This window comes from Ornithorhynchus anatinus, chromosome 11 (genome assembly GCF_004115215.2).
Source record: "Ornithorhynchus anatinus isolate Pmale09 chromosome 11, mOrnAna1.pri.v4, whole genome shotgun sequence".
NCBI lineage: Eukaryota > Metazoa > Chordata > Mammalia > Monotremata > Ornithorhynchidae > Ornithorhynchus > Ornithorhynchus anatinus.
In genome coordinates, this window is record NC_041738.1 from 52,184,373 (window position 1) to 52,205,014 (window position 20,642).

A 20,642-nucleotide genomic window follows, 5' to 3' on the forward strand; every position below is an offset into this window, starting at 1 on the left:
CTGGTTCCTTAAGGAATCTTTTGTCTCTACAGGGATTCCCCAGGGGCATAAAGTCCAGGCGATGAATGGTTGAAGCTTCGGGATACAGAAGGTCCAAGCTGCTATTCCAATGTGCTACACGAAATAATACCTTGAGTAATACGGCACTTTCAGAATCAAGGATCCATTTATCCTCAGAACTCTGTAAGGCCCCATTATCCCCATTTCAGCGAAGTTGAAAATGAGACACAGAAAGATTAAGAAATTTGACCAAAGTCACCCAGCAGGCTAGTGGTGGAGCCAGAACCTGGATTTACCCGACTCCGTAATTGACACTGTCTATACTGACACTGCCTCTTCCCCCAAGCCCCAACTTCCTGACTCCCATATTGGAGGTGGCTCTTCCTAGGGCCAAATGGTTTCTTCTGTTACTGGTTGCTGCCTTCGACATCTATGGGGGCCCTGGAGGGAAGGGGAGATGGTGTAGACACTGGGTCTGGCCCCCTCCCTTCCCATCTCCGTGCTGGAAGCCACTCTAGACTGTATGCTTGTTCTGGCCAGGGAATATGTCCTCTAATTCTGTTGTATTGTACTCTCCCAAGTGCTTATTACAGTGCTCTGCACATAGTACGTGCTCAATAAATCCTACTGATTGACTGACTGAATCTTCCCAGGTGGAGATGAGTTCAGGTCGGCTAAGTGCCTGGCTTCCTGTCTTTACAGACTGGGCCAGTGTTTGGTGAGCGGGCCACCCTTAGAGCGGGGCGTGAGTTCACACGGGCCTCGACCCGTTCTACTTCTGACTGGATCTGCCCATTCAATTGGGAGGGTGGGGGTGACCCGCACCCTAAAGTGGGGGTCGGAGCAAAGGGGGAGATGGCTAAGAGGGGAGGTGGGCGGGGTGGGAAGGAGGGCTCACCCTGCTTTCGTTAAAATGCTTCTCCTTCAAAGCTAAACTTTTCCAGAAGAGGAGGACGTGGTCGTTTTCGGTGATGATCTTCAAGGCCTCCGGTGCGGCCAACAAGGCTGGGAGTTGGAAAGACGAGAGGAACCCGTCTGAGACATGCCAAGCGGGTCCCCTGGCCCCACCCACCCGATGCCAGCCACTTCGCACCCAGGGCAGGAGAGGGGCCCCCCTGGGAGGCTCCCACCAAGTGCTCCTCGGTCCCCTGCTCCATCCCAACCCCGCTCCTGGTGAGCACAGGAACCAGGTCTGCGGCGGCAGGGGTGGGGGCGGAGGGCGAACCCATCTTTGCGCTGGGCCTCCCTGTACCTGTGCTGATTTTCACGCTGGACTCTTTGCTCATGTTGCCCAGTTGGACGATCACGTGGTACTTCCCGCCGGGCTCCAGGCTGCTGAGCGTGAACTCCACCGTGCTGTTCCGGGTCTTCACTTTGTAGTTCCTGTCCGTCTTCCTCACCAGGTCCTTCACCGCCACAGCATAAACCTGGGGAGCAGGGGCAGGGGGGAAATGGAGCCGCAGGGCCTTGGTGACCTGAACAGACTGTCCCCGGTGTGGGATGGGAACTGCGTCCGACCTGAATAGACTGTCTCGGCCTCACTGCTTGGTACGGTTCTTGGCACAGAGTAAATTCTTAAACACCATAATTATTATTATTATTGTTAAGCATGTGCCTGGGTTTCCCGGAGACTGAGAAGCAGCACAGCCTAGTGGCCTAATGCATAGAGAATGGGCCTGGAAGTCAGGAGGACCGGGGTCCTGATCCCGACTCTGCCACTTGTCTGGAGTGTGACCTTGGGCAAACCACTTCACTTCCCTGTGCTTCTGTTACCTCACCTGTCGAGTGGGGATGAAGACCGTGGGCCCCATGTGGACTACGTCCAACCCAATTCGCCTGTACCCATCCCAGCATTTAGTACAGTGCCTGGCACACAGTGAGTGCTTCACAAATACCAGTTATTACGAAGACCAGACCGGATACTCCGATCCCCTCAAAAATTTCTCTTCCGGTTACGGACCGGCCCCGGGAAGCGATGGGCTCTGGTCCGGTCCCCGGCCCCCACGGTCACCTGGGAATGGCAGGAGGCGGGGGTACTGCAGTTGAGGCAAGGCCAAGTCCCAGAGCTCACTCCTGCTCCTCACCTAAGCCGAATGGTAGGCTGGCTCCGGAGGCCGGACTAAGGGTGCCTGTGCCACGTGTTCTGACCCGGGCACCGTATTCTGACCCGAGCACCCGTGAAGGTGAGAAGTAGGGTAATCAGAAAGAGAGGACCAGTCAGTCAGTCAGTCAGTATTTATTGAGCGCTTACTGTACACAGAGCACTGAACTAAGCACTGGGGAGCAAAGAGAAGCAGTGTGACCTAGTGGAAAGAACCCAGGCCGGGGAGTCAGAAGACCTAGGTTCTAATCCCACCTCTGCCACTTGACTGCTGTGTGACCTTGGGTGAGTCACTTCACTTCCTGGGCCTCACTTCCCTCATCTGTAAAATGGGGATTCCATACCTTAAAACGAGAGCCCCATGTGGGACCTGACGATCTTGTATCTATCCCTCTGCTTAGAACAGTGCACTATTCAGAGCACTGAAGTTTTATACAGACCATTGTACTAAGAGCTTGGAAAGTACAATTCAGCAATAAACAGAGACAATCCCTGCCTACAACGGGCTTACAGTCTAGAAGGGGGAGACAGACATTAATAGAAATATACACAATCTCAGAAGAACATGGAACGTTTCACGAATTTGCTGGTCATGGGGCTGGGGGGCTGGCGGGCAGGGGCACCTGGGCATGGCAGGGCACAGAGGGAAGGCGAACACCGAACGCCAGTCAAGGAAGCCACGGGGGAGAGTCTACCAAGCAATCATCCTGCGGACTCCTGGGAGCTAGATCCAGGAGGCTGGCCGGCAGACAAGGCGCCGAGTTCCGGGTGGGTGTGGGGTGTGGTTCCCCCGGGAACACCGTGGTCACGGGGAGGCGGGGGCATCTCACCATGTCCTGGTCCGGAGAGTCATACGGCGACTCCCACTTGATGACCGCGGCGGTCTTCTCCGTGCGCACGGCGTGCAGGTGGCGAGGGGGGAGCCTGTTGTCGGGGATCATCTTCACCACGATGTAGTCGGAGGGCGGGCCCCGGTACGGTGCCACCACCCGGACCTAGGGCCGAGGACATGCCCATCATACGGCTCCAGTTGCCCCCAGGCACCGCCCGCCACCCAGAGGCCCCTCTAGACCTTTCACCCTGATCCCCTTTGGGGCCTCTCTTCCACCAAAACCAAGGACCAGGCCCAGGCCCAGGCCCAGGCAGAGGCCAAGACCATGGATGTTTCCCATCCATTGGAAGCAGCGGGGCCTAAGGAAAAGAGCCTGAGACTGGGAGTCAGGGAATCTTAAATTCTAATCCCAACTCGGCCACTCGTCTGCTGCATGACCTTGGGCAAGTCACTTCACTTCTCAGTGCCTCAGTTTCCACATCTGCAAAATGAGGATTCAATCTTATCCTCTCTACTTAGACTGTGAGCCCCATGTGGGACAGGGACCGTGTCCATTCTGAATATCTTGAATCTACTCCAGTGCTTAATACAGTGCTTGGCACACAGTAAGTGCTTAACAAATACAGAAGCAGCATGGCACGGTGGAAAGGGCACAAGTCTGGGAGTCAGGGCACCTGGGTTCTAATCCCGGTTCTGCCAGATGCCTGCCCTGTGACCTTGGGCAAGTCCCTTAAAGTCCCTGTGCCTCAGTTCTCCTGTTCTTCCTCCTACTTAGACTGTGAGCCTCACGTGGAACAGGGACTGTGTCCAACTTGGGTAATATATATCTACCCCGGTACTTAGAAGAATGTTTAAAACTCATAATTCTTAACAAATACCACTATTATTATTATAAAAAATAATGACTATCATTGACTATTGTTATCATTCATATCTTCTCCATGCTTCCCATAGATGAGGAAGCTGACACTCAGAGAGCCCAAGGGACTTCCCCAAGGGTACACAGCAGGAACGCCGAGGCTCAGAGCCAAGGGCTCCAGCTTAAAGCCAGCCTTAGCCAAAGAGGGGCTGGCTCAGATGTCGAACAGCTCTACTCGGCGATAAGGTGGCATTTCTGGGGTTGGGGTGGGGAAAGGACGTACCAGAAACAAATACTGCTCATCCCTGCTGACGATGACCGTGGCGTTGTGGAGGGAAGTGGTGAGGTTGGCCTGGCTGCGATACAGCTCCAGAAAGGATGTGGCATAGAAAACTCCATAAACCTGGGAGAAACGGAGCCAGGTTGGGATGCCCCTGCCTGGATTAAACCGCATCTGGCGCTGGGCCACCCTAGGGAGCACTCCCCTTCTCCATCGACCGCTCGGGCCTCTGCCAAAGGACCTCTGGCTTCCAGCCCAGTGCTCTCTCCTAGAATCAGGACGGTCCATCCATAAGCCTAAGGATGGAGGGGGCAGGAGGGCATCCATCTCACGAATCCTCCAAGCACCCCTCTAGACTGTAAGCTTGTTACATGTAGGGAACGTGGCTTATAATTCTGTGGTACCTTCCTCTCCCAAGTGCTTAGTACAGTGTTCTGCACATAGTAAGCCCTCAATAAATACCACCGATGATGATCCAATCGCCATGAAGAGAGAACAGTGAGGGGGATGGACTGTGGCGCTGACCCAGTTTTGGCCTCACTAATGGCATGATATTCCGGCTGGGCCTCTGGCGATAAGACCAGGGAGGGGATAGGACAGAGAGACCCTGACCCTCAAGGAACGGACTCCCTCTGCCCAGTCTGGGATGCAGTAAGAATCCCCCTATCCTATTTCCCTCCGCTCACTGGGCCTACGGATTAGACTGGTCTTCTCCTGCCCCCTGCAGATTCCTGCTGGAACCTGAGGTCAGCGCCAACAGGACTCTGCCCCGTTCCTCAGTCAGGGAACTCGGACAGCCATGAGCGGGGTAACAGGGTAACGGGCCGGAGCCCTGCCCAGGACTCTGGGGAATAACATTGGGACCTCTGGTTCCGGGAAAAGTCAGGGCCCCCGGCCCACCGAGCCAAAGGGAGGGGCATCCACGGCTTTGGGGAAGCCTCCCTCTTGTCCCGGCTAGGGAGCAGGGAGAGGCGGCGGCTTACTTTGCTGACCTCCCTGCCTCCTGTCTCTTCCCCTCCAGTCCTTACTTCACTCGACTGCCTGGACTATTTCTCTACAAAAATGTTCAGGCCACGTTTCCCCACTCAAGAACCTCCAGTGGTCACTCATCCACCTCTGCATCGAACAGAAATTCCTTACCATCGGCTTTAAAGCTCTTAATCACCTTGCCCTTTCCTACCTCACCTTGCTTCTCTTCTACTACAACCCAGCCCACACACTTCACTCCTCTAATGCTAACCTTCTCACTGTACTTCGATCTCGTTTATCTCGCCTCCCATCACTTGCCCATATCCTGCATCTGGCCTAGAACGCCACATCACATCCCACGGACTATTACTTTTCCACTCTTCAAAATCCTACTGAATGTACATCTCCTCCAAGAAGTCTTCCCTAAGTCTTCCTTTCCTCTCCTCTCACTCTCTCTGCGCCGCCCTGATTTGCTCCCTTTGTTCATCCCCCCTCCCAGTCCCACAGCACTTATGTATATATCTGTAATTTATTTATTCATATTAATGTCTGTCCACCTTTCTAGATTGGAAACTCGACGTGGGCAGGGAATGTGTCTTTATTGTTGTAAAAGTACTCTCCCAAGCCCTTAGTACAGTGCTCTATACAGAGTAAGAGCTCAATAAATACGACTGACTGACTCACCACGTTCTTTGGGCCGCTCCATGTGCACTCCACTGCTGTCTGGTTGATGGCTTTGGCTTTGAGACTGGGAGGGGCCGGGCGGGTGCCTCGGGTCAGCACGTGCTCGAAGGCCAGGGGGCTGTCACCCAGGGCCGTCTGGGCCCAGGCAGAAATCTCGTAGGGCGTGTGAGCCGTCAGGTTGTCCACTGTGGAGAGACGTCAGGGATGTGACGGAGAGGACGGAGGACACGGGGCAGGGGAAGCAGCCGAGGTAGCGGGGAAATGGATAACCTCCCCGATGCCCATCCAGATGTGGTCCGCGGGCAACCCCTCAGGTCATTCGCTGCTTGAGAACTCACTTGCAAAAACAAGGGTGCATGAGGATCTAGTGTGTAACATGGCCTGGTGAGGGCCAGGACAAATGTGTGCAAAGAGAGGGTGTGAACAGGGACCAGAGTGTACCAGAAGGGGTACGAGAAGACACTGTGTGTGCGCCAAGACAAGGGGAATGCGAGGATATTATGTGCACAAGGATCTAATGGATGTTATGACAGGCTGCCAATGGCTTCACACCACCTCCCCTCCCCATACAGCGCAAAGGAGTCAAGGCCTTAGCGGGTAGCAGCTGGGAAAACCTGGCCATCCATCACCCAACTGTCCCCAGGCCTCTTAAGCTGAAAAGTCCTACTCTGTGAGGCCCAAACCCAGACCGTCCCTCGGTCTCGCCTATCCCGTCGACCCCCGGGCCACGTCTCCCACGGTCCCGGAACGCCCTCCCTCCTCACCTCCGCCAAACTGATTCTCTTCCCTTCTTCAAAACCCTACTTAAAACTCACCTCCTCCGAGAGGCCTTCCCAGACTGAGCTCCCCTTCTCCCTCTACTCCCTCTACCACCCCCCCTTCACCTCTCCGCAGCTTAACCCTCTTTTCCCCCGATTTCCCTCTGCTCCTCCCCTTCTCCCTTCCCATCCCCTCAGCACCGTACTCGTCCGCTCAACCGTATATATTTTCATTACCCTATTTATTTTGTTAATGAAATGTACATCGCCTCGATTCTATTTAGTTGCCATTGTTTTTACGAGATGTTCTTCCCCTCGACTCTATTTATTGCCATCGTGCTCGTCTGTCCATCTCCCCCGATTAGACCGTGAGCCCGTCAAACGGCAGGGACCGTCTCTACCTGTTGCTGACTTGTTCATTCCAAGCGCTTAGTACAGTGCTCTGCACATAGTAAGCGCTCAATAAATACTATTGAATGAATGAATGAATGAATGAATGAATGAAAATGTCAGAGGCGAGGGAGAGGCAGATAGAGCGCAGAGGCAGAGGCAAAGCCAAAACAAGGGCAGAGAGAGAGAAAGGCAGAGGCTGAGAGAGGGGCAGAACAGACAAAAACAGCAGCAGAGACAAAGGCAGAAATAAGTTAAGCACTTAGAGTTCTCTGCACGTAGTAAGCACTCAATAACTACCACTGATTGATTGATAAGGGACAGAGACTGGCAGAGAGAAAGACAGAGAATGGCAAGCAGAGGCAGAGACAAGCAGAGACAGAGACTAGCATAGACAGAGTCAGAGACTGACAAAGACAGAAGCAGACAGAGGCAGAGACTGACAGAATCAGAGGCAGAGACTGGCAGAGACAGAGACCAGCACTGACAGAGGCAGAGACCAACAGAGACAGATGCAGAGAACGATGATGATCATCTTGGTATTTGTTAAGCGCTCACTAAGTGCAGAGCACTGTTCTAAGCGCTGGGGTAGATAGAGGGTTGTCCTCACAGGCTCATGAGGCTCACAGTCTTAATTCCCATTCTACAGAGGAGGTAACTGAGGCACAGAGAAGTGAAGTGACTTGCCCACAGTCACACAGCTGACAAGTGGAAGAGCTGGGATTCGAACCCATGACCTCTGACTCCCAAGCCCGTGCTCTTTCCACTGAGCCGCGCTGCTTCTCATGCAATGACAGACACCGAGGCAGAGACCGACAGAGACAAAGGCAGAGACAGGCAGAGACAGAGACCGGCAGAAAAGAGGCAGTGATTTTTTCCTGTTTCCAGCACCCTCTTGAACCAACCTCCTCCCTGCGCTGCAAGTGAACATCAGAAATTCCCTCCAACTACTTGGCAGAAGAGTCTTGAGGCCAGTAGCAGGTCTGTCCCCCTAAAATCCCCAGTTGGCATCTGGAGAAAATGAGTTCCTTGCCCCTAGGGATTCGCACCCCCAAAATCTTTCCTGGGGGTGCCCCCGCCAGTTGGCAGCAAGTTTTACCTTTGTGGGTTGCCACTTCCCCTGGGAGGAATAAAGTTTCCTTTTCCTGCGTGTGGGCATCAAATGCCCAGAACAGGTTCACCACATAGCTGTTCACCTGCCAAAAGCCAACAAATCAGGTCACAATTTTCAACACATTAAAGCCCTGCTTGGGAAAACCGGGTGTCCTGAATGAAAAAAAAAAAACGGAAATACAGGAAAATACAGGAAACCTCTTTAAAACAAACCCCTTTATTACAAGAGCTTCTTTACCACACTGCGGTTCTTGGCAGCCTGCCTCAAAGTTTGAGATGCTTTCCCAAGTACTTGTTCCCAAGAGTCCCCACATAATAAAAGTCCCCACAGTGGCAGAGAGTCCTCTCGGCAATCGATCAGTCGATCGTATTTATTGAGCGCTTACTATGAGCAGAGCACTGTACTAAGGAGAGTAGAATATAAGAGTTGGTGGATATATTCCCTACCCACAAAGAGCTTACAGTCTAGAGGGGGAGACACACTTTAATATAAATAATAATAATGCTGGTATTTGTTAAGCGCTTACTACGTGCAGAGCACTGTTCTAAGCGCTGAGGTAGATACAGGGTAATCAGGTTGTCCCACATGAGGCTCACAGTTAATCCCCATTTTACAGATGAGGGAATTTAGGCCCAGAGAAGTTAAGTGACTTGCCCACAGTCACACAGCCGACAAGTGGCGGAGCCGGGATTACAGATATGTAGGTAAGTGCTGTTGGGCAGAGGGAGGGGTGAATAAAAGATGCAAATCCAAGAGCGACACAGAAAGGAGTGGGAAAAGAGGAAATGAGGGCTTAGGGTAGGTCTCTTGGAGGAGCTGTGCTTTTAATAAGGCTTTGAAGGTGGGGATCAGTTAGTCAATGGTATAAATTGAGCACTTACTGCATGCAGAGCTCTGTACTGAGCACTTGGAAGAGTACAATTATAAGAGAGTTGGTAGACGAGCTACCTGCCCACAATCAGCTCGTAGTCTAGATGGAGTCCTCGAAGAGTTCCCTGTCCCCAACTCCTGGGTGATGGTAACGTAAAACCAGACTCGCTCATTGGGAGGAGGCCTGGTCTACCTGAACTTCTCCAGGCTCTGGGAGTCGGGAGACCTGCCTTCTAGTGCCAATCTGCCAATGGCCTTGCTGTGGGGACCTAGGGCAAGTCACTTCACCTTTCTTTCCCTCAGTTTCCTCCTCTTTAAGATGGGGAAAATAATCATCAGTGGTATTTACTGAGCTCTTACTATAATAATTATAGTATTTGTCAAGTATTTGTATATTTCTAAGCACTGGGGTAGCTACAAGGTTATCAGTTTGAACACTGTCCTTGACCCACATGGGACACAGTCTCAGGAGGCAAGAGTAGGATTGAATCCCCACTTAACAGATGAAGTAACTGAGGCACAGAAAAAAGTGATTTGCCCAGGGTCACACAGCAGACAGGTGGCAGATCCAGGATTAGGAGAGAGGTCCCCTGACTCTCGGGCCCATGCTCTTTCCACTAGGCCACGCTGCCTCTCGTGCACAGCACTGTACTAAGCGCTTGGGAGAGCACAATCCTTGCCCCTCCCTACCACTCCAGTATAACACACTGCAAAAACTGTCTTCTCCCACAAGCTCAATACGGTGCTCTGCAATAGCATGTGCTCCATAAATACCACTGATTGAGCGATGCTTGTGAAAATGCTCTGGATGAAGGTGGTTGCCTTGGTCCGTCAGCCTGGCCAAGTCAGCCACCTATTTTACAGGATTCCTGCTGGGTTAGTCCCCCTAGATTCTCTGGTGAGCAGGTGCATTCCCCCACCTGCAGACCCGGATGGGACCCAGGATTCCGGTTTCCCAGAGCCGTGCTCTTTCCACTGGACCAACAGCAGTGCTTCCCGACCCTCCTGTCTCCTTTCTCCTGAGCGTCCGACCCTCAGGAAGGTAACACCTCGGGAAATGAGAAGCAGCCTAGCCTTGTGGAAAGAGCTCAAGCCTAGGAGTAAGAGGACCTGGATTCTAATTCCAGCTCCACCAGCTGTCTGCTGTGTGACCCCGGGCAAGTCACTTCACTTCTCTGTGCCGCAGTTACCTCATCTATAAAATGGGGATTAAGGCTGTGAGGCCTATGTGTGACAGGGACTGTGTCCAACTCAATTATCTTATATCTACCCCAGGGCTTAGTACTGTGCATTTCACAGATATGAAAAAAAATGCAAATAGGAAATCTTTGGACTGGGAGGGAGCAAAGTAAAGGTTTGGGAGCAATGCCAACCATCTCTTTTCCTGCTCCCTTGGCTCAGATCCCTCTGGGGAAGCTCCCCAACTGTAGTTCTGTCTCCTCTTGGATGAATGGCCTGAATTTTTCTGAGATCTACCCAGAAATGGACAGGAGTATGGGCGTGAGCGATGGTGGTAGTAATGGACATTCCCTCTCAGTTCCCTGGGAAAGGCTGAGAGCCTTTTGGCTTTCTTTCCCACTGGGTGAGAACCTCCGCATTAGCTCTTCGCACCAGGAAATCCAGTAAAGCTGAATATGGGTGGGCCCAAATATTCTGTTAACACCACCCTCTTTACGGGCCTGGGAGCAGCAAACCATTTAATTACATGCTTAAAAACAAAAACCACATCCGACCACAGTGGGGTAATTACACACGAACAACTCTGGAGACACTTCAGGAGAAAAACTGAAAATTCCCAAATGGATGTCAAAATGCATCATTGGAATGAGTCACTTGTTTTGAAAACCCAACCGATCCTGCGTGAGATGTCATCCGACTCCCTCTCTCTCATCAATTATAATAGTAACAGTGATGATAATAATAATAATAATGGTATTTGTTAAGTGCATACTATGTGCCACACAATGTGTTAAGCATTGCGGTAAGTACAAGAAAATCAGGTCCCACATGGGCTCACAGTCTAAGTGGGAAGGAGAATGGGGACTGAATCCCCATTTTGTAGATGAGGGAACTAAGGAAAAAGAAGTTAAGTGACTTGCCCAAGGTCACACAACAGAAAAATGGTGGAGCTAGGATTGGAACCAGGTCCCCTGACTCCCTTTTCTCTCTCCCTCTCCCCCTCCTCTCTCTCTTTTTTTCAAATAATATTTGTTAAGCACTTACTACAAGCTAATCAGGAGAAACACAGTCCATGTCCTACATGGGGCTCACAGTCTTAATCCTCATTTTACAGATGAGGTAACTGAGGCACAGAGCAGTGAGGTGACTTGCCCAAGGCTACGCAGCAGACAAGTGGTGGAGCAGGGATTGAAAACCAGGTCCTTCCGATTTCCAGGCCCGTGCTCTATAGATTAGGCCTCACTGTTTCTCTTTCGCTCTCTTTCTCTCTCTCCTCGCCTCTCTCTCTGTCTCTCCCCCCACCTCCCAGCAACTTCCGCAGTGCAGCAGAAGTGAATACCTTGATGGCAGGGTCCATCGTCAGTGTGAAACTCACTGAGTTTTCTCCGTAGCTGTCGATGTGGATGGTCGGTGGAGGGACCACTGCGGGAAAAGAGACACAAACACTCAGACTCGGAAGCGTACAAGACTCGGGAAATGGATCACCTGTTCAGGACCCCACAGTTTCCTGGATTTCTGCCAGCTTTAATAATAATAATTTAATCATAATTAAGGTATTTGTTAAGTGCTTACTATGTGCCAGACACTGTTCTAAGCACTGGGGTGGCTACAAGCACATTGGGTCGGACACAGCCCCTGTACCTCATGGGGCTCAGAGTCTCAATCTCCATTTTACAGATGAGGGAACTGAGACCTAGAGAAGTGAAGTGATTTGCCCAAGGACATACAGCAGACAAGTGGCAGAGCCGGGATTATGACCTTCTGAGTCCCAGGCCTGTGGTCTGTCCACTACATCACTGGACTTTACCCCAAGTGGGGATCCGTTGGCAAGGGGAAGGTTTACGCTCTGGCTGCTTCCGGTCCCCTGCGGCAGCTGGCTCGGTCCTGCCTCTGTTCTAGGCTCTCTGAGGTGTGGGGCCATGCCCTTCGGCAGAGCCTGGTCCACCGCACCATTGCCATGGAAAGGTTATGGTGTGCCCATGGCAGGGGAATTCAATCAGTCGTATTCAATCGCATTTATTGAGAGCTTACTGTGTGCGGAGCACCATAGTAAGCAGTTGGGGGAGTACGATACAACAATAAATAGACATGGTCCCTGTCCACAATGAGCTTTCAGCATGGGAAGCAATGTGGCCTAGTGGATAGTGTATTCCCTATTGCATTCTCCCAAATGCTTAGTATCGTCCTTTGCACACATTGGGCACTCAATCAGTACCATTTAGTTGGATTGGCCAGTGATAGACTAAGCTTTTTCAATCTGGGCTCCTGGTCCCTGCCCTCTCTGTTCAGACTCTGCTCATTAAAATAATAGCAATAATATTCACTATGGTATTCCTTAAGCGCTTACTACGCATCAAGCACTATTCTAAGCGATGGAGTAGATTCAAGTTAATCAGGTCAGAGAGAGTACCTGTTCCAAGTGGGGCTCCCGTTCTAAACAGGAAGGAGAATAGTTGTTGGATCCCCATTTTAGAGATGAGGGAACAGGCCCAAAGAAGTGAAGTGACTTGCTCAAGGACACGCGGCCGACAAACGACGGTGCAGGGATTAGAGCCTAGATCCTCTGACTCCCAGGCCTGTGCTCTATCAACTAGGCCACACTGCTCATCCAGTGGCTAGTTTCCCAGATGGGTCTGCATGGTCTCAGCGAGAAAACTCTGGGATCGCTTACCTTTGCCTTTGGTGGTGGTGATGGACTTGGGGTCGCTCCAGTTGCCCACTCCTCGGCTCGTGACGGCCGCCACCTTTGGGACCGGAATGGGAGTCAGCAGAGTACACGGACTTACTGACCTGATGGGTGGCTGGGGGGATGCTGGGAAAAATGGCTATTGGAATGATGGGGGTGGGGAACGCTCCCCTGGGTGCCCCATGAGGTGGAGCAGTTGAAGACACTAGCTCAGCTGGCCCAAGTCGAACCCTTCGGGGTCCGGTCCGCATATGGAGTTGCCCCTAAGGGCCGAGGCCAGCACTTCGGGCATTGGCCGGCAAGGGTGGTGCAGTGGAGCAGGGGGCTCACTCTGACTCCAAGGGGGCGGCTTCCTTTCCTCCGAGGGCCTTCCTCACCCGAATGCAAGAGCCTCATAGTGACTCTCATTCTCTGGATCTTGAGAAGAGGGCAAGGGCCTGCTCCGACAGACCATCTCTCTCCCCATCTTCAAAATCCCATCTCCTCCAAGGGGCCTTCCCTGAGTAGGCCCTCATTTCCCCTGTTAACCCTCCCTTCTGGGCCACTTCTGCACTTAGATCTGTACCCTTAAAACACTTAAAACATTTATCCCATCCCAGCCTCACAGTACTTATGTACATATATATCCCTATATTTTCCCTTTCCTTATCAGTCATTTATTTTAATGACTCTCCCCACTCTGGACTGTAAGGTCCCCACTGGCAGGGAACATAATAATAATAATAACGGTATCTGTTAAGCACTTACTGTGTGACAGGCACCGTTCTAAGCTCTGGGGCAGATACAAGGAAATCAGGTTGGACACAGTCTACCAACTGTACTGTATGGTTCTCTCCCAAGCACCTAGTACAGTGCTCGGCACACAGTCGATAGATTGATTGGGGCTGCTCTTTCCTGACCTGACACTGAGCAGGGAGGGGAGGGGCAGGAGGGTCCAGTGATTCCAGGCCACTGCTTCTAGGACCCTTGAAGGCTCTGATCTTGAGGTGACACCGGCACTTACCCGGACGGTGTATAGGGTGTCGACCATCAGATTGTCCACCTGGAGGGAGTTACTGCTGGCCCGCAGGGACGTCCACTCCCTGCTGCCGCTCTGGCTATATTCCACCTGCAAGGGAGGAGGACGATGAGGAGGAGGCCGAGGACACAGATGAGGAGCACAACAAGAAGGAGGAGGATTAAGAGGAGGAGGAGGAAGACAAGGAGGAGGAGGAGGAAGACGATGAGGAGGACAAGGAGGCGGATGAGGCGAAGGACGAAAAGGAGGATGAGGATGAAAAGGAGGAGAATGAGGACAAAGATCCAGACGATGAGGTCAAGGACAAGCATGAGGAGGATGACAAGGAGGAAGAGGAAGATAAGGAGGAGGAGGAGGAGGAGGAGTAGAACAAGGAGATGAGGAGGAAGGTTACACAAAGGCTCCGGTGGCATGCTGGAGAGGGATCTGGCCAGAATGCCCACATCAAATGGACACCTGGATGAGACAGTGAAAAGACGTTAGGCAAGTAGCTATGGGTCAGTGGGGACCAGGGATTGGGGCCAGGGTCCCTGACCCTTGGGCGAAGGGAGCAGACATGCGCACAGAAACAACTGTCGACGGCCCAGTGGAACAGATGCTGACTTTACTGCTTTTGGTCTTTATGGGGTTTGGGGAGGCGGGGGTGTGTGGAGGGGGCTTTGGGAGCGCTGGCTGTTTTCTGGTCTTCCCAGAAAAGCTGCAGTCAGCACTCCATTGCAAAGTGTCCCTCCCCCACTGCCCAAGCCCCCAAGGCTCCCCAAGCAGCAGGGCCAAGGGGCAGGGCCCTGGCCAGTACTTACGACATATTCCCGGATAAGGCCGTGGGCGTTGGCGGGAGGCGTCCAGTGGCCCACGATCACCCCCTCCATATCTTTATGCAGCGACAGCTGGAGGTTGCGGGGGGCATCGGGAACTGGAAAAGACACAATCCTGGTCAGAAATGCCCGGTCGATGGGCCTACCTGAGTGGGGCCTAGAGGGAGCTGGACAGGGCCTTGGATGGCCAGTTGGTCACTGAGGATGGGCAGGACCCAAGCAATATCGGCCACGGCGGTTATCAGCCACGGTGGTTATTCCATCCTCGCCACCAAAAGATGCCCGGGCAGGAACTGAGGGCTGGCCCTAGAGCCTTCATCTCCAAAAATCATCTCTCCCATTCTTCAAGCATCTGGAAGACTCGGAGCTGTGGCTAGTGGCTGGGAGCCCGGGCTGAGCTAATACGAACCACACTATTCTTTGTTAAGTGCTTACGGTGAGCCAAGCACTGTACTCAGCCCTTGGGTAGGTGCACACTAACCAGGTTGGACACAGCCCGTCCCACATAGGGCTCACAGCCTTAACCCCCATTTTATAGAGGAGGTAATTCAGGCACAGAGAAGTTTAAGTGACTCCGCCAAGGTCACAGAGAAGACAAGCAACAGAGCCAGGAATTGAACCCAGATCCTCTGCGCTACCCGGGATGCCAAACTGAATGCCAGGGAGTCCTGTGGGCACTCCATAACTTTAGAAAAGTACTCTCTCTCCCCCTGGGGTAGCCAGAAGCTCCAGACCAAATGAGAAGCAGTTTAGCCTACTGGAAAGGGCCCGAGACCTGTGAGTCAGAGGACCTGGGTTCCGATTCCAGCTCTACCTCTCGTCTGCTCTGTGACCTTGGGCACAAGATCTGTGCCTTAATTACCTCATCGGTAAAACGGAGATTAAGACCGTGATCCCTATGTGGGACAGAGACTGTGCCCAACCTGATTATCTTGTATCTACCCCCCAGTGCCTGGCACATAGTAAGCACTTAAAAATACCACTTAAAAGAAAAAAACCCTCAAAAATTGGAATGGGCACATACATGAGTAATGTAAAAACCAGACAAAGTCAGGGCTAGAAATAATAAATCAGCAGAGTTCATTTTTCAACCTAAGTGCACCAGTAGCATACGGGTTGATTCACAAATCATGCTCATACATCTCTGCACAAAGAACGGGAAATCCCCTCGCCAGACAAAATATACCAAGCACCATGATGCATCTGTCATTTTACATCAGCTGTCCCATCCATGAGGTTGTAAGCTCACCAAGGGCAGGAACTTACTGTTTGTTTGCTTTTTTTGTGTGGCATTTGTTAAGCTCTTACTACGTGCCAGGCATTGTACTAAGAGCTGGGGTAGATAAAAACTAATCAGGTTGAACACAAGTCCATGCCCCACATGGGTCTCACAGTCTTAATCGCCATTTTAAAGATGAGGTAACTGAGGCACAGAAAAGTGAAGTGACTCGTTCAAGGTCACACAGCAGACATGCGGCAGAGCAAGGACTAGAACCCATGTCCTTCTGACTCCCAGGCCCATGCTCTATCCACTTGGACATGCTACTCCTTTTGTATGGTTTCCCCAAGCCCTTACTACAGTGCTTGTCCATAAGAGAACCCGTTGTGGGGCAGGGATTGTCTCTATCTGTTGCTGAATTGTACATTCCAAGCGCTTAAGACAGTGCTCTGCACACAGTAAGCGCTCAGTAAATACAACTGAATGAAAGAGAAGCAGTGTGATTTTGAACAAGTCATTTAGACTTTTCCGTGCCTCAGTTCCCTCATCCGTAAAACAGGGATTCAACACCCGTTCTCCCTCCCACTGAGACGGTGAGCCCCATGCAGGACAGGAACTGTGTGCGACTTGATTACCTCGACCAACCCCAGTGCTTCCTACAGTTCTTGGCACACGTTAGGAGCTTAACAAACGTGACGCACACACAAAAAGAGCACCATCCTCGGCTACTTAAGTGGCCGCCCGGACCAGCAACCGCACTTACGTCCTTCGGGGGTCCGCAAGGTGATGAAGTCATTCGTGTTATGCACCTTGCTGAGGCACTGGACCTGCACTTTGACCTGATACGTGGTGTCTGGTTTCAGGACCTTTAAGACGTTGTTGGTTTTGTTGCTGTGGGTTTCTAAAGTCTTCCAGATGCTCTCGCCCACCACCCTGCATGGGAGAAGAACAACCATTGATTCGGGACTTCCGGAAGCAGGGAAGTGTCGGGAGAGAGGGGGGATTTATTCGGCAGGGAGCAAGCTTCCAGGAAGCCGAATGGGGCCGATGGTAAGGCTCTGCCCGTAATGACCTTACAATCTAGCTCAGTACAGTGCCTTGCACATAGTAAGCGCTCAATAAATACAATTGATTGGTTGATTGAGAGAGAAGCAGCGTAGGTTAATGAATAGAGCACAGGCCTGGGTGCCAAAAGGACTTGGGCTCTACCACTTATGTGCTGTGTGACCTTAGGCAAGACAGTGAACTTCTCCGTGCCTCAGTTATCTCATCTGTAAAATGGGGATCGAGAGTGTGAGCAGCAACGTGGCTTGGTGGAAAGAGAGGTCGCGGGTTCTAAACCCGGATCCGCCACTTGTCTGCTGGGTGACCTTAGGCAGTCCATTTCGCTTCGCTGCGTCTCAGCCACCTCATCTGTAAACTAGCGATTAAGACTGTGAGTCCCACGTGGGACACCCTGATAACTCTATATCTATCCCAGCGCTTAGAACAGTGCTTAACACATAGTAAGCGCTTAACAAATACCATTATTATTATTAATATCTCTATTACCATTAGAGAGAAAAGCAGACATTAATACAATGAAATCGTTTATAATATATAATTTAAATAAATGCCCAAACCCCATTCCTTAGTGGCAGAAGCACATTCTGCCTCATCGCGAACTCGTCACCAACCCAGGGGTGGAAGGGTGTGGGTCTGGCAGATAGTTCCCAGCCTGTTTCCACACAGCTCTGATTCATTCATTCATTCAACAGTATTTATTGAGCGCTTACTATGTGCAGAGCACTGTACTGAGCGCTTGGAATGGACATTTCGGCAACAGATAGAGACAATCCCTGCCCACTGACGGGCTTACAGTCTGATGCCCACCAGCCTCTCCATGGCCATGCGGACTGGGTTCTCTGGCCCAGGAAGGGGTGTCCTCGTTCACGCCCTCCGACTGGCTCACAGGTCCACCTGATTGCTAGCTGCCGGCTGGGGCTCTGTCCTCCCCTCTTTTCCCCTTCCTTCCCCATCGGCCTGCCTAAATACCGGCACCTGCACCGAGAGGCCCCCCGTGTAGCAGTGAGGAGAGAGCCCAAGGCTGAGAAGAGTCCACCAGGAGGAAGTGGGGAAGCCGGGAAGTCCATCCGAAAGCTTCATCCGCCCCCCGCGGCCTCAGTCGGCAACCCACCCGGGGCCCGCCTCACCTGTAGTAGACGTTGTACACGCAGGACGTGGGCATTTTCTTGGGTCTGGTCCAGGTTAGGGTTACGCTGCCAGAGAAGTCAGCGGACCACTGGAGATTCTGCACTTTGTACACCACCGTTTCCTCTAGGGACACAGAGACTCGTTCCAAAACTGAGAAAAACTCGGGGTCGCAAAGCCTTCTAGTCCAACCCCCTGCCTCCAAACCAGCCCGACGCCGGGTCATCCCCTTCCGACCCCACGGCTTTGCCCTTCTGCGAGCGTCAAGCCTGTCTCTTCTGGGTCTGCCCTCAGTCCCTCCTGCTGCAGGAGCGGCCACCGGCTGGAGCACCGGTGAGGAGGGGTACTGGAGAGATGGTGGGGCGATGGGGGGGGAGGGGCAGTACTCGCTCACCGGTACAGCCCCTCTCGTCGCTTCCGTCGGAGCAGTCCAGGAACCCGTCGCAGCGCTCCGACAGGACCAGGCAGATTTCTCCGTCCTCACACTTGAACTTCCCGCTGACGCAGGTCTGTGAGCTGGGGGTCCCTGCGAGGGAGGACGCCCCACCCCCGCTGTCAGTCTCACGGGCTCGGGGCCAGGCCAAGTTCAACGACATTGCCCCGTCCTTTGGGATGGGGGCCACCTTGACTCTGGACACGGACACACACGCCCACACCCTCCACAGCCCATAGGTGACCCCGAGGTGAACGCTGCCCTTTGGGCCAATGGGGTCCTGGGCATCCCAGTTCTGTCCTTGCCTGCCAATGAGCGACGTCAGGTCCATCCAGGGAAGGGGGGCAAAGAGAAGCCTGCTCTGGCCCTCCAATCTCCTTGCCTCAATCCATCAATCAATCCATGGTATTTATTGAGCACTTACTGTGCGCACAGCACACCACCAAACATTTGGGAGTACACAGTGTAACAATATATTGCCTCTACTCTCCAATCCACATGCTCAGCTACTGGGGATCGCCCCAGCCACAGTGGAACATCCTGCTTCGCACCTCCCATCCCCACAGCTCCCTAGACTCCATTACTCTAAAAACATTCAACCCGGGCAATCTGCACCCTCATCCCCTACAGCCAAAGCTCACTGCTGGGCCACTGCCCGATTTTAAGGCGAACTGGGGAAATATCCTCCCACCGATCAATCGATAGCATCTATCGACAGCAGAGAATAGTAACGATAATAGTAGAGAAGCGGCATGGTTTAGCGGCAAGGGCCTGGGCATTACAGAACCTGGGTTCTAATCCAGGATCTTCCACTTGTCTGCTGTATACTTGGGCAAGTCAGTGAACTTGTCTGTGCCTCAGTAACCTCATCTGTAAAATGGGGAGTAAGACTGTGAGCCCCATGTGGGAAATGGACTGTGTCCATCTTAATAATGTTGGTATTTGTTAAGCGCTTACTATGTGCTGAGCACTGTTCTAAGCACTGGGGTAGACATAGGGGAATCAGGTTGTCCCATGTGGGGCTCACAGTCTTAATCCCCATTTTACAGATGAGGGAACTGAGGCACAGAGAAGTTAAGTGACTTGCCCACAGTCACACAGCCGACATGTGGCAGAGCTGGGATTCGAACTCACGAGCTCTGACTCCAAAGCCCGTGCTCTTTCCACTGAGCCACGCTGCTTCTCAAACCAGCACTTAGTACAGTGCCCGGCACAGAGTAAGCTTTTACTAAATATAATTTTTTTTAAAAATAAGCACCTTTTGTGTGCAGACCTCTTTACTAGTGCTTGGGAGCGTGAAACGAGACAGAAGACACGATCTCCTCCGTCAGGGAGTTTACAGTCTAGGAGGGGAGATGCATTAGAATAATTTACCGTAATAGAGAAAGAAGCAGAGCCTAGTGGTAAGAACCCAGGTCTGGGAGTCACGGGACCTGGATTCTAATCCCGCCCCCCCCCCCCCATGCCTGCTCTGTGAACTTGGGTAAATCGCTGAACTCCTCTGGGCCTCGGTTACCTCGTCTGTATAATGGGGATTAAATCCTCCTCCCTCCTACTCAGACTGTGAGCTCCATGTGGGAAAGGGACTGTGTCTAACTTGATTATCCTGGCACATAAGCACTTAACGAGTACCATTAAAAAAAAGTACAGACAGAAGGAATAAGAAAAGCAGACATGCAAGTGAGTCCTTAAGTAACACATCAGTGTTGAGGGGAAGTAACTTGGCTTAGTGGAATGAACTCTAGATCGGGAGTCAAGAGATTTGAGTTCTAACCCTGACTCAGCCATTTGCCTGCTGAGCTACCTCAGCCAAGTCACTTGACTTTTCTGTGCCTCCATTTCCTCCTCTGTACAACAGGGATTAAATTCCTGTTCTCCCTCTCCCTTGGACTGTGAGCCCTCTTGAGGGACAGGGGCTGTGCCTGATCCGATCATCCGGAATGTGTCTGTTCATTCATTTATTCAATCGTATTTATTGAGCGCGTCCTGTGCGCAGAGCACTGTACCAAGCACTTGGGAGAGTACAATAAAACCATATACAAGCACATTCCCCGTATATTGTACTCTCCCGAGTGCTTAGTACAGTGCTCTGCACATTGTAAGCGCTAAATGAGTGCATCTACTCCAGCGCTTGGCACAGTGTTTGACACATAGTACTCACTTAACAAATACCACAGTTACCATCACCAATCGGGTAGGCACAAAAATCTCCCAGTGGCTAAGGCTTCTCGTGCGTAGTCGGTGC

The 20,642-nt window shown here is 52.1% G+C and overlaps 1 protein-coding gene across 2 annotated transcripts in view; it reads right to left on the reverse strand.

Annotated features, from left to right (window-relative positions):
* The window catches only part of SORL1 (sortilin related receptor 1), a 111,247-nt gene that overhangs the window by 9,157 nt on the left and 81,448 nt on the right, over positions 1 to 20,642 (reverse strand). For both annotated transcript variants that reach the window (XM_029075155.2, XM_029075156.2), the window contains exons 33-45: positions 18,359 to 18,490; positions 17,967 to 18,090; positions 16,538 to 16,707; positions 14,541 to 14,653; positions 13,726 to 13,830; positions 12,708 to 12,780; positions 11,376 to 11,458; positions 7,973 to 8,069; positions 5,726 to 5,910; positions 4,076 to 4,195; positions 2,932 to 3,096; positions 1,253 to 1,427; positions 899 to 1,005 (exon numbers count right to left, since the gene is read on the reverse strand). In XM_029075155.2, the coding sequence (XP_028930988.1) occupies positions 899 to 1,005; positions 1,253 to 1,427; positions 2,932 to 3,096; positions 4,076 to 4,195; positions 5,726 to 5,910; positions 7,973 to 8,069; positions 11,376 to 11,458; positions 12,708 to 12,780; positions 13,726 to 13,830; positions 14,541 to 14,653; positions 16,538 to 16,707; positions 17,967 to 18,090; positions 18,359 to 18,490 (1,649 nt within the window). The remainder of the gene's footprint in view (positions 1 to 898; positions 1,006 to 1,252; positions 1,428 to 2,931; positions 3,097 to 4,075; positions 4,196 to 5,725; positions 5,911 to 7,972; positions 8,070 to 11,375; positions 11,459 to 12,707; positions 12,781 to 13,725; positions 13,831 to 14,540; positions 14,654 to 16,537; positions 16,708 to 17,966; positions 18,091 to 18,358; positions 18,491 to 20,642) is intronic.